This window comes from Balaenoptera borealis (assembly GCF_965194805.1).
Source record: "Balaenoptera borealis genome assembly, chromosome: 15".
Lineage (NCBI taxonomy): Eukaryota > Metazoa > Chordata > Mammalia > Artiodactyla > Balaenopteridae > Balaenoptera > Balaenoptera borealis.
Window position 1 is genome coordinate 19,282,812 of NC_138871.1, and position 13,216 is coordinate 19,296,027.

The 13,216-nt window shown below is 34.9% G+C and overlaps 1 protein-coding gene across 3 annotated transcripts in view; it reads right to left on the reverse strand.

Annotated features, from left to right (window-relative positions):
- Positions 1-13,216, reverse strand: part of CTNNA2 (catenin alpha 2) — a 1,192,234-nt gene that overhangs the window by 41,576 nt on the left and 1,137,442 nt on the right. For all 3 annotated transcript variants that reach the window (XM_082356061.1, XM_082356060.1, XM_082356062.1), the window contains exons 16-17: positions 5,580-5,685; positions 1,555-1,689 (exon numbers count right to left, since the gene is read on the reverse strand). In XM_082356061.1, coding sequence (XP_082212187.1) covers positions 1,555-1,689; positions 5,580-5,685 — 241 coding nt within the window. The remainder of the gene's footprint in view (positions 1-1,554; positions 1,690-5,579; positions 5,686-13,216) is intronic.

Consider the following 13,216-nt stretch of genomic DNA (forward strand, 5'->3'; position numbering starts at 1 on the left):
AATGGGTACTGAGAGGATGATGGAGAGTAACTGCCAGTAAAACTCGCTTAGATGAGGTTGTGGAGTCTGAGATCCACAAAGATGCTCTGTGCATCCATATAAATAATAAGATTTGGAAAGTAACAAATGAAAGCACACAAGGCAAGCTAAACAAAAAGCACTCGGTTCCACAGGTGCTATATACAGATGGACATGAAAGCTGAATGGTATGGGAAACTATACCATTGAGGCTGAAGATAAGAAAGGAAGCAAGGGAGATGCAATGTTTTGATCACTTCTTGGCAGAGAGAATCTTGGTAATTACCAACTTGGCAGAAAGGACACACTGCAAGACAGATTGCTCTTGGTTGTTGAAGAATGTTGAAGCAGGATCATTTTGGAAATGCAAAGAGGTGACTATGCTTTGGGAAGAGGCACAAAACAGCAATTTACTGGGCTCTAGGTGAGACTGCATGGAACAGGCTTTCCAAATGGCATCTCCATGCAAACCAGATCAGTTCTTTTCCCAGCTATGTTTTCTGCAAGCCAAAAATATAGGAACTGAAATCTTTGGGTTCAAGAATGATTTTTCCACATATTTTTTATCAAATGGTCAACCTGCTGAATTTCTGAAAATGGCTTGAGGAAGAACTGAGCTTCATTACCAATCTTATTTTCACAAGGCATTCACCATATTGATAATGCTCTGTTCCTGGTAATGCCACACTTAAAATGGCAGCATCATGGTTGACTGGGAAAAGAACTAAAGGTAGCAGAGCCACACTTTGGAATTTGCAAATAGTTTACAATAGATGGCACCTTGTGTTGAAAGAAAGGGACTGAGGGAGGAAAAGAAGCCAAGGTGAAGAACCTCAACACATACATTTGGAAATCTTGCCAAGAAATCATGATTCTTCTATTCATTGAACTTCTTGTTCCTTTGCATTTGACTAAAATGGACCAGATACTTATATTTTCATGCGAAGGGAAACACTGAAGTGATTGAACAAAGGATATATAATCGTTAGTGTTTGACAACCATGTTAGTTTTTGGCAACAGCACATCAACCTGTGTTAAATTCAAACATTTTCTGGCTTTTAAGGGTTACTGATAACCTAGTATGCATTGGAACCTGATGAATGAATTCCTATTGTTTTCATCATCTCTAACATGTGAACACAATCCACACATAGAGAGGCTTGCTCCTGAACAGAGAATGAAAATTGCTAGGACTAACAGAGGGAAGTAGACTTACAATGAGTAAATATACAAAAGCCCCAAATAATTATAATAGTCACAGCTTGGCAATGAGTTTCCAGACTATGAAATTAGTTTTCTTGTGAAGAGTGGAGATTTTACAAGGCTAGTATAAACATGGGGTAATTGGAAAATCAAACTGTTCTTCGTGAGTTATTGTAAGGTCTGGAATAATGGTGATAACATTTATTTTTTTTAAAAAAACCTCCCTATGAATCACTGTAGTTTGGTGTTTTTAGCAGTACTGTTGCCAAGAATGCTTGCCTTGGAAATACAACAGTGGGAACTTGAATTGTGAAGCCCAGATCCCAGCTTACCCCTGACACAATGAGCTCTCCTCCCAGATTCTGTACTTCGGCTTTCACCTTGCTGCAGATATTAAGTTGATGGCAATACAAGGCAATTCGTTGAAGGTAGGCTAATAAATCCTGCTTACATGCTGAATCAGGACACTATAAAACATTAAAAAAAGGTCATCTCAATTAGTAAGTACTCTTCAGTTTCTAATACTTGCTATATAAAAGCTGTGAGAAGAAAAGGTTTCACTGTCATATACCTTAATTACAACCATTCAACTTAACTTCTTTATAGTGCATTTTAGGAAGGCCACAGCCAATAGGTTAGAATGGTTAGCTCTACTTTGATAAATTCTATACAAAAAATATTGATGACCTCCTGGAAAGTCTTACTGGGACTTCTGGATACATTTATGAGTATTTTACCAATTATCTTCTAAACTGCTAAGAAAACAATATTCTATAGGTTTTTCCTGTGTGGCCCATTCAACGTTCACTACAAGCAAAGTTATTTTAACACAGAGAACAAAGCAACAGATGCTAGAAGGAAATCATCCTGTGTGGCAGTCTCTCTGCCATAGTGCAAGATAGAGTTTCAATTCAGTTAGTTGGGGGAAAATGCACTTGTTTCTTTTGGCTTTCTAAGACATGTATCATTCACTAAAGGAACTCTATTACACTTCTTGGAATTCCATATTTATCCAAATATTAGCAACATGATAAACTTCCTTTAAACAAGAGACTCTGAGAAGGATCAAGACAACTGTAAAAGAAAAAGATTTGAATGAAATGAATTTGAAGCCAATTGAAATAAGCTCATAAGTGTAACAATAAGACCCTTCAAAGGATGCACCAAAGATTTTGAATTCTTAAAAAACTTCTGGTGACCATAGATTTTTAATTTTCTTTGTAACTTAAGTGGGTAGACGTCCATCAAATACACACTGAGCAGAGCTGAACACTTCCACAGACATTTACATGATTCCCTAAAACATTTCTGAAGCTTCAATGCCAATGGCTATCCAGTAATTGAAATATATTTCTATTGCTATCCAAAGTTCAGCCCAAAATTCTCCAGGACATTCTATTGTTCTGACTCAATCTGGCACTTGCAAAGGACATATAATCACCAGATCCTTGATGAAACGTTGTAAGAAATGAGTACCTACAGCCCAAACCGAAGTATGTTATTTAGAATAAGAGTATGAGACAAAGACTCCAGCTAAGTTTCCTTCAAGCTCAAGAAAGGGAATTCTTTCATTAATACTGTGAAGCCAGTCATTTGACATAGCCATTTATTTAATAAATGACAAAGGGGTCTTTTGTATACATAACACTTAACCATTGTGGTATTTTTTTTCACTAACTGCATTTATCAAGAAAGAATCCCACAGAGACTATTTTTAGCTTCCTACAAGTACTTAATACTGTAATATTTATCTTACTCCAGAGACTCATATACTGAAAGGAATTAACTTTAAAATGATCTCTCCCTAGAGGGCTGACAAGGCTTTTGATACAAATACCTTGTAGCAAATTAAAATGGAAGTTCTATCTCAATGGAACAGTAATTTAAAATGCAACAGTCCGTAAAACGTTTATATTGTGTGAATATCTCAAATCTTCATAAAAATATTTTCTGGCAAGATAAAGGTAAGCAATCGACATTTTGGAAATGCTCATTCTATTCTATTATTTAAACTGAAGTATTTAAAACACACATAAAGGCATGTGGACCAAGAAAAATAACTCTTATACCATGGAAATAGTAGAAATGGGTGCAGAATTTGAGAAAGAAATGCCCCATTCAGATAAAGCATTAGCAAAAATTGCAAGTTGCTTCACAACTGATGATAAGAATACCACAAAGAGAGTGTTATGTTTAACTTCATCTATCTTTTTTGTTATTGTTACGTCATTATTAAATAGCATTTTAATATTTTGTCACAATCTCAAAATACATCTAGAATCCTGGGATATTTGTGTGTGTACATGTGTGGTGTGTTTTCCAGATACCAAAACTGTTTGGGGCTATGCTTCATGTTGCATAATTGTTGGAAATAAGGATCCAAAATTACAAAATCAAAAATAAGAATCACAATAAAAAAATATTGAGCTCAAGGAGCCTAAACATATTGAGAAATAGTTTCAGCCACTGAGATTCAGAGTATAATGGAAAGGCCATCCAAACTCCATCCACTTTCACTCCTAAGAAGGAGTCCGTCCAAACACAACCTGGTTTCAGAACCACCCGCCAATCTCTGGTCACTCCACTCATTCCAACATTTTGCAAAATATTCCTTCAACATTTGCAGAAAAAAATGCAACATTCTTTCCTGGCTGGTGCATTTCTGTATGTTTGCATGTATGCATGAATATTTTCAAGTAAGTTCGTTGTCTCTCCTCTCTTTTATTTTTTAAATTATTTTAAAATTAATATTATTATTTATTTATTTTTATTTTGGTTGTGCCAGGTCTTAGTTGCCACACACGTGCTCCTTAGTTGAGGCCAGCAGGCTCCTTAGTTGTGGCATGCAAACTCTTAGTTGTGGCGTGCATGTGGGATCTAGTTCCCTGATCAGGGATCAAACCCGTGTCCCCTGTAGTGGAAGGCAGATTCTTAATCACTGCACCACTAGGGAAGTCCCTCTCCTCTCTTTTACATGAACTTTCTGGGTTACATATGGAACTCAACCTATGCTGCAAACTGTAGGAAGCTTGGCATTTGACATTGTCCTGAAATTAGCAATTTAATAATGCTACAAATTTCAATCCCTACAAATTTCAGGAAATTCTCAAATTATGATAATATTTAAATGAATTAACTTTACTATTGAGTATTTCTCAAAAATTCAAAAGAAAGCAAAAAACATTCCCTCAGATTAGCCATCATATGTATAAAAAAAGTTAAAGTGAGACAATCTGTCGGCTTATTTTAAATGTAATCCTAATAGTTTAATCATGTATTTTTCTTTACAGACTTTGGAAGATGAGTAAATCTAGTATTGACTTGAAGGTTTCTAAAATCGGGGGTGCTGAAGACAACAAGGATTTAGAGAAACAGTCCTATTAAGGAATGAGGGAGAACAATTATAGTAAGCAACTCAAAAATCATAGGAGACTAGGACCATCTAAGGGGGAGGAAACAATCCTAAGTCTTCCATTGTCTCCAGAGAGCATGATTGTTTTGTAGTCTAGTAGGCAAATTCATGCTCATAATGTTTTCTCCATGTAAATAACAGTTTATATAATATTTTCTATTTCAGAATCTTAATTTATATTTTAAAATAGTTTCCTTTTAAAACAGTTCGAACTGTAAGCCACTGGTTGCTTAAAGAGATGAGCATCAGCTCTCTGGAAAAGTGTATTGCCTAAAGTACCCTTAAAAGAAATGGCCCATTATTGCAACAAGATATATTTAGAACAGGATTTTAGAGTTCCAATTCAGCAAGATAAGATGAAAAGTGTGGAAATAAGCTCAAACATTCAACATTCAGATTGAGAACTATTTTAACGTGTACCTTAGTTCAGTCTAAAAGCATAAAAGATACTATTGAGAATTTTGTTAATCTCTGATGCCCTTTGAGTCTGGATGAAAATAAAGCTGAAATCTGGATGTTCTTGACTATGTAGATTCATCCCATTTATGCTAGGGCATAAATTATTATGAGAGCATCATTACAGTGAGATCAACTATAACAAGAAATAAAGTTCTTTCTTTTGCTTCCCCATTGTGCAGTGTATTTGACTTTCTGAATGAGGACAGCCAGGATCCATGATTCCTTGGGGATTATGACTCTTAAAAAGTGGTACTCTTCTTTCTCAAGGAATTTTGATCATTGGATTTACTAGTCCCTCCTGAACTGAACCCACCTTTGGCATCAACTCAGTCTCCACAGAGTTAGAGGCCAGTTTGTAAAATGGTAGCAATCCTCTACAATTCATTCTTCAGGGGCATTTTATAGAGTGCATAAAACCCATTACAGAATGCAAGAGCTAGTTAATGACCCCACTCAGCATGTGCTTGCTCTTCTCTCTTATATTACCTGATCAGCCACAGCTCGGGCTAATTTGTCCATTCGAGAGCCTGCTTCGGCAATTTTCTTGGCGGCATTAATCACATCAGATGTATTTTTCAACGGGCCTTTGCCTCTGAAAAAACAGACACAACATAATTAGAAATCCACTTTATGACAGGAAATAGACACACCTACCATATTGTTTGTCCAGGACTCTGCTTTTGTATTTGATTTGGCTCTGACCACGTTAGAGGTAATTTGAATGTTTTCTTGATTCACTTCAACTTCCATGTAAATAATTCACTTTACTTGCATTCATTTTTGGGGAATATTTTTCCCTATTTGGATGTGCATGCTCACATTTTACTCTTTACATGCATTTCTATATATTTTAAACAGTGGTCCCTTAAAAAAGATGATCACCACAAGAGCAATGGGAATTTAATATGTAAATGCTTACCGTGTGTCTATGCTGTTGTATATACATTTGTCTTCATAACAACCCTAACAAGTAGGCATCATCATTCCCATTTTAGAGAAGAAAAAAATAGACTAAAGTGAATAACTCATCTAAGCTTATGCAAATCATGTGATAAATTTTAAATTTAAATCAGAGACTAGCCAAAATAAAAGCACATGCATTGTCTTTCATACCATGCTCAGCACTATTATTATGTTAATTATATTTTTAAGTCCACTTTGGCTCTTTAAGAAGCCACTGTCTCTTGTCCATAACTGGGAACTGTTTGGCCAGAATTTCAGAAATCTGCTGAGCTCTTACTCTTGCTGGTTTATATGTTTCTAGGACTGACTTACGAAGGAAGACGCACAGAACCCTGTATGACAGTAGATGTCTTTATGCCGAACCATTTTCCCAATATTTTCACGTAAGGCTTTCAATTAGGTGAACTGTTTAATATTACTTGTCTTTTAAATATTTATTAGAAAGGAAAAGGAAATGATGCTGCATCATAAATCTTTAAACAAAATGTTGCATATGATAAGATTTTTCTTCACTTTTCTTGAGAGGTAAATAAAATAATAGACTAAATACATTCATTCTTATATTTTTAGCATTGTTACTGGTCTCCTTATATGCATCTAAAAATCAATGCATTTTTTAGGCCTACAAAATTATAAACCTATAGTGAAGACATGTAGTGAAATATAGAGAAAAAACACTCAGAAGTGATTTATTTAGAATGCATAGAGACTGGGCAATGATTGCCATTGTTATATAATAACGTTTTATGAAATGGAAGACTTAAAATGACTTTAGAAAATAAATGTAAATGAAGGGCATTTTGTTTCTCTACTAATTTTGCCTCTGGCATTTTCAGTGTTAGTAGGTAAAAGTAAAACATATTATGTTCATGTCAGTGCTTAAACACATACATAGGGAAATTCAAAACAAGCTATTTCATCTTGCTGTGGTAACATTAACTCTTCCACAAAAGACACTGACTTTTTTTCAGTTGTTGTATAGATTTTTTAAATATGGACAGAGATTTCACATGTGAATTTGATATAATATGGATGAATTAAAGAATCTGTGACAATTAGGCTCCCATTCTCTCACATTATTTTTTTAAAATTATCTCTAAATAAACTTTTATTTTGTTTTTGGTTTATATTTTTAAAGGAAAGGTTAGATGCAGAATCTGTTAATATTTAATATTACTCTCATTATTATTTATTTCTCTGTAACTTCCAAACCTTAGAAAATCTTTTTTGCAAACTTACTCTGACAAAATATTTGTTGTTACTTTTTGCCTTCATCTTAACCCATTCACAAAGGACTGCACTATGCTTCATTTTTCTTTACTACCAATCTTGGTGTTTGTTTGCCCCAAGAATTTCAAAGGATTTGAGGAAATGCTTTCTCATGAACCTTTCATGATAACTTTCAACAGTTGATTGACTCTGACAAAACGTGCTAAGTTAATAAAGAACGTTTATAGAGACTTGAATTTGTTTGAGGCTCAGACTCCCATATTGCAGCTAAAGCATGATTAGAAGCATGTCTTTTATGATTACACCAGAGACTATAGTACACAGACTCACTATTATATTGTATTTAAAAATTTGAGACTTTAGAGTTCACATTGCAGACTCAATTCAAATGCTTGGAGTCACAAGTTGATGACAGGGATGTATTACATGAAACTAGAGAGCAATGTAGAAATTTGGGGATCATCAAATATTTCCTCATTTTTTAACTGAGAAAGCTGAAACCCAAAGAGGAGGCTAAGTGACCTGCCCAAGATGATAATGCAGAGAGTGATAAGGAGAGAGAAAAAGGACTGCAACTTCTGTGTCCCTAATCACAATTTCGTACTCTTTTTGCTATATTCTGATGAGATAGCTAAAGTAGTAATCTCAGAGAAACACAAATAGCCATAACTACAGATATTAATATGCAAGAAATAACAAAAACAATAATCATCTGACTCAAGAATTTAGAAAGTAGGAAGAAACTAATAAAAATCACTAACATGTGGAATCTAAAATATGGCACAGATGAACCTATCTACAAAACAGAAACAGACTCACAGACATAGAGAACAGCCTTGTGGTTGCCAAGGGGGAGGGGGGTGGCGGAGGGGAGGACTGCGAGTGTGGGATTAGTATATGTAAATGATTACATATAGGATGGATAAACAACAAGGTCCTACTGTATAGCACAGGGAATTATATTCAATATCTTGTGATAAACCATAATGGAAAAGAATATTAAAAAAAGAATGTCTCTATTACAGAGACACTTTGCTGAACAGCAGACATTGGCACAACATTGTAAATCAACTATACTTCAATAAAAAAATTAAATTAAAGAAATAAGGAGAAGAGATTTATGAGTTAGAAAATAATAGGACACAGAAAATAAATAAATCGATTCCAAAAAAAATGGAGGGCAAAACTGATATAGAAAATACACTTAGTTTGCTATCAAGAAAAAAATAGGAGAAAAATATTCTAAAGTAAAAAAAGGTAAGATTTAAATTATCTTAAAAAACAGAAAATTTGTAGTATTATAATACTAGTTTCCTCAAATGCATGTAAAGAAATTTGAGAACCTGGATGAAATAACTTTCTAGGAAAATATAATTTACCAACACTGGCTAGAAAGTAGATTTTGAAAAATCTAAAGAGTCTGATTTCCATGAAAGAAATAAGTAAGGCTGTCAGAGAGAAAGCTGGTCAAAAAATCAGTAAATCCAGATGGTTTCTCAGAGGAATTTACTAAACCTTTAAAACAGGGGTCCCCAACCCCTGGGCCACACAGCAGGAGGTGAGTGGAGGGCAGGCAGGCAAGCAAGCTCCCCACTCTCCCCACCCCATCATCTGTGGAAAAATTGTCTTCCAAGAAACTGGTCCCTGGTGCCAAAAAGGTTAGAGATCACTGCTTTAAAAAGAAGATAATCCCAATGCAATTTAAATTCTTCCAGAATATAGGAAAAGAAGAAAGACTTCAAAAACAGTTTCATTAAGTAACATAATACTGATATCGTCAGAAGCACCTAATACAAATTATTTATTTAAGATTCTGCACAGCAAAGAAAACCATCAACAAAATGAAAAGGCAATCTACTGAATGGGAGAAAATATTTGCAAATCATAGATCTAATATGGGGTTAATATCCAAAATATATAAAGAACTCAATCAATAGCAAAAAAGCAAATAATCCAATTTAAAGACAGGCAGAGGGCCTGAATAGACATATTTCCAAAGAAGACATACAGATGGCCAACAGGTACATGTAAAGGTACTCGACATTACTAATCATCAGGGAAATGCAAACCAAAACCACAATAAGATATCACCTCACACCTGTCAGAATGGCTTATATCAAAAAGACAACAAATAACAGATGTTGGCAAGGATGTGGAGAAAAGGGAACACTTGTGCACTATTGGTGGAAATGTAAATTGGTGCAGCCACTATGGAAAACAGTATGGAGTTTCCTCAAAAAATTAAAAATAGAATTGCCATATGATTCAGCAATTCCACTATTGGGTACTTATCTGAAGAAAATGAAAACACTAATTTAAAAAAATATATGCACCCCTATGTTCATTGTAGCATTATTTACAGTACTCAATATATGGAAGCAACCTAAGTGTCCATCAATGGATGAATGAATAAAGACACAAATAAATGGAAAGACATATCATGTACATGGATTAGAAGACTTAATATTATTAAGATATCAATACTACACAAAGTGATCAATGTAATCCCTATCAAAAACTCAGCAGCAATTTTGCCAAAATAGAAAAATCTATCTTAAAATTCATATGGATTGTCAAGGCACCCCAACTAGCCAAAACAATCTTAAAAAAGAACAAAGTTGGGGACCTTACTACAAAGCTACAGTAATCAAAACAGTGCAGTACTGGCATAAAGACAGATGTATAAAATAATGGAACAGAATAGAAAGCCCAGCAGATTTTTGACAAGGTTGTCAAGACCATTCAACAGGAAAAGGACAGTGTTTTCAACAAATGATGTTGGGAAAATTGATATCTACATGCAAAAGAATGAAGCAGGACCTATATCTTATACCATATACAAAAATCAACTGGAAGTGGATCATGAGAGCTAATCTATACATATCTTACAAGAAAAGTTAAGGGAAAAACTTCATGACATTGGATTTGGCAATGATTTCTCACATGTGACACCAATAAAACAGGCAAAAACAACAACAAAAATAGACAAATTTGACTATATCAAAATTTTAAAAACTTCTGTGCATTGAAGGACACAATCAACAGAATAAAAAGGCAACCCAGAGAATCAGAGAAAATATTTGCAAATCCTATATCTGACAAGGGGTTGATATCCAGAATATAGAAAAACTCCTAGAACTCAACACTAAAAATTAATCAGCCTGATTAAAAAATGGGCAAAAGACCTGAATATACATTTCTCCAAAGAAGAATACAATGGCTAATCAGCACATGAAAAGATGTTCAACACCACTAGTTATTAGGAAAATGTAAATCAAAATCACAATGAGATGCCATCTCACACTCATTAAGATGGTTACTATAAAAACAAACAAAAACAGAAAATAAGAAGTCTTGGCGAGGATGGGAAGAAGTTGGAACCTTTGTGCACTGTTGATGGGAATGTAAAATGGTGCAGCTGCTATGTAAAGCAGTACAGTGGTTCCTCAAAAAATTAAACATAGAACTACCATGTGATCCAGCAATTCCACTCCTGGGTATATATTCAAAGAATTGAAAGCAGGGTCTCAAAGAGATATTTGTACACCCATGTTCATAGCAATATTATTCACAATCCAAGTGCCCAAGAATAGATGAATGGATAAACAAAATATGATATATACATTCAATGAAATATTATTTAGCCTTAAGAAGGAATGAAAGTCTGACATGTACAATATGGATGGACCTTGAGAACATTACGCTAAGTGAAATATGCCAGTCACAAAAAGACAAATGCTGTATGTTTTCACTTACATGAGATACTAGAGTAGTCAAATTCATAGAGACAGAAAGGAGAATGGTGTTGCCAGGGATGTTGCCCAGAAAAGATCAGAAGTCTGAGTCTTCCTATTAGTGAAAGGCAGTATGGACAAAGGGACTAGTTCCACTGGCTGTAGTTCCCAGTCTCAAAGTGAATGGTTTATACCCTTTGTCTTTCCCTAGCTTAATCAGATTCTTTACTTTGGGCATTTTGAAAGGTGCTTTGAGGAATCTTGTGACCTTAAAGACAAAAGCCATCTTATTGTTCCATTTGGAACATGTTTTTAGTTTTCTTGGAAAAATATCAAGCCATAGAATTGACTCTACTATATAGGTTCATGTAACCTTCTCTCTTTTGCTAATAGGTGATTCTTATACAAGGGTCAATATTTGGAAACTTTCCCGGGAAATGGTCACTTCAAAAAAAAAAGAGAATCATGGAAATCTATTACTACATTACTGCTATCCACAATTTAACAAATAATTCATATTTATTTCATGAAAAGGTAATAGGTATTAATGAGAAAAATCAATGTGTGAGTGCATTCTGAGTCAATGTACTCAGTAGCTAGAATTCTTAAACTCTGAGTTAATCCAAATTAAAAACATTTATTTACTATAGTTTTCTCAGTACCTCTAACAGATCAATATATGATGTGACTCTCCTGTAATGAGATATAGTAAGTAAGGAGTATATTTGTAAATGTACTGAATCATAGAAGCCCCTTTTCAGAACCACAGTCCATAAAACATAGTTGGGAAATACCACTTTCACCAATTAGCTGAAGCAGTCTAAGGACAGCACAGTGGAAAAGTTGTATTAATCTGGGGATTAAAGATAAATCAGGTGAGACTGTAGGACCATAAGTTGAATTATTCAAGGAAGTAACATTTATATGATGATCTTGAAGTTGAAATACAAATATGCACAAAATTGAGAAGGAATCTAAGGGTCAATAAAGGTAGGCCTTGGATAGCAAACTCAAGATTTTTATATTATTCTATGCAAAGAGGAAAGAAAGTTTTGGTGCAAAGGGAGCTAGATGGATGCCCTTTAATGGCCAGATATGGCATGGCATGAACTGACAAGAGTCAAGAATTGGAACTGAAAGATCAGTCAAGCTGTCACTTGGCCTGAAGCCCTGAGTGTCCATACCAAGGCAGGAATGAAATTTGGGAATAGCGGGGTGATTACATGATTCTTTACTGTAGTACAGTAGATTGTACCCTGAAAGCTTTTTGTTTTAACCTGAACCCAGTTCCTTTCAAGATCAGAACTTACAGTTGATCTCAAGAGACAGCTTTTTCCCTTGCTGTACAATTAAACTTGGGTTTCTTTCCTGAACTGCTGCCATCTGCACACCTTTTGTTATTGGGATACAAGACTGGCCCATGCTATTTCTTTCTGAAAGTGACATGAGAGGTATGGATTCACCCTATGCAGGACAGCATTTCTGCCATCACCATGAGATGATGAACTGTTTCCTGTTCAGTTCTTGGAAGTCAAGAACTGAGCAGGAAACAGACATGAGGCATAATCAGTTTTATCTGCCATGAAGAAGTTATCACACAAATAATGAGGCAGAACCTCTCCAATTTTAATAATAATGGAGTAGATGTCATTGAGATTACTGAATCAAGTTAATGAATTAGCTACTGATAAGAATAAAACAACAAAATCATAAATGCAAGGGTTTTTTTCTTGCACCCAAACACTCTTTAAATGTAAGAGGGTAGTCAAGTTTCAATTCCTACTCAGCTATATCCTTTCCTTTAAATAAGGGAACATAATATGTAAGAGTCATTAGAGGTATAGAGCTGAAATTATTCCTCCTTAAAGTGGAAAATGCAAGGGTAATAATAATAATGTATAGGGTCAAGTGCAGTGAACTTATGTGAGAGGCACAAAGAAAGACTCAAATTAGCTACCTCTTTGCACAGCAGATGGGGGCAGCAGCAAAACCTCAGCTTCCTGTGCTCCATTTCCAATTCACACTCTCTCCTGTGTCTCTGGTTATTAACTGTATCCTCCCTTTGCCCTCATGAAGGGGCACAAAATTACTCATCAGGCAGTGGGAAAAAATGATAACCAGTAGCACTCTAGACATTTCATTATTCAAATCAGCATAAAATGATTATACAAAATCCCTCAGGAACTGAAGTGGCCC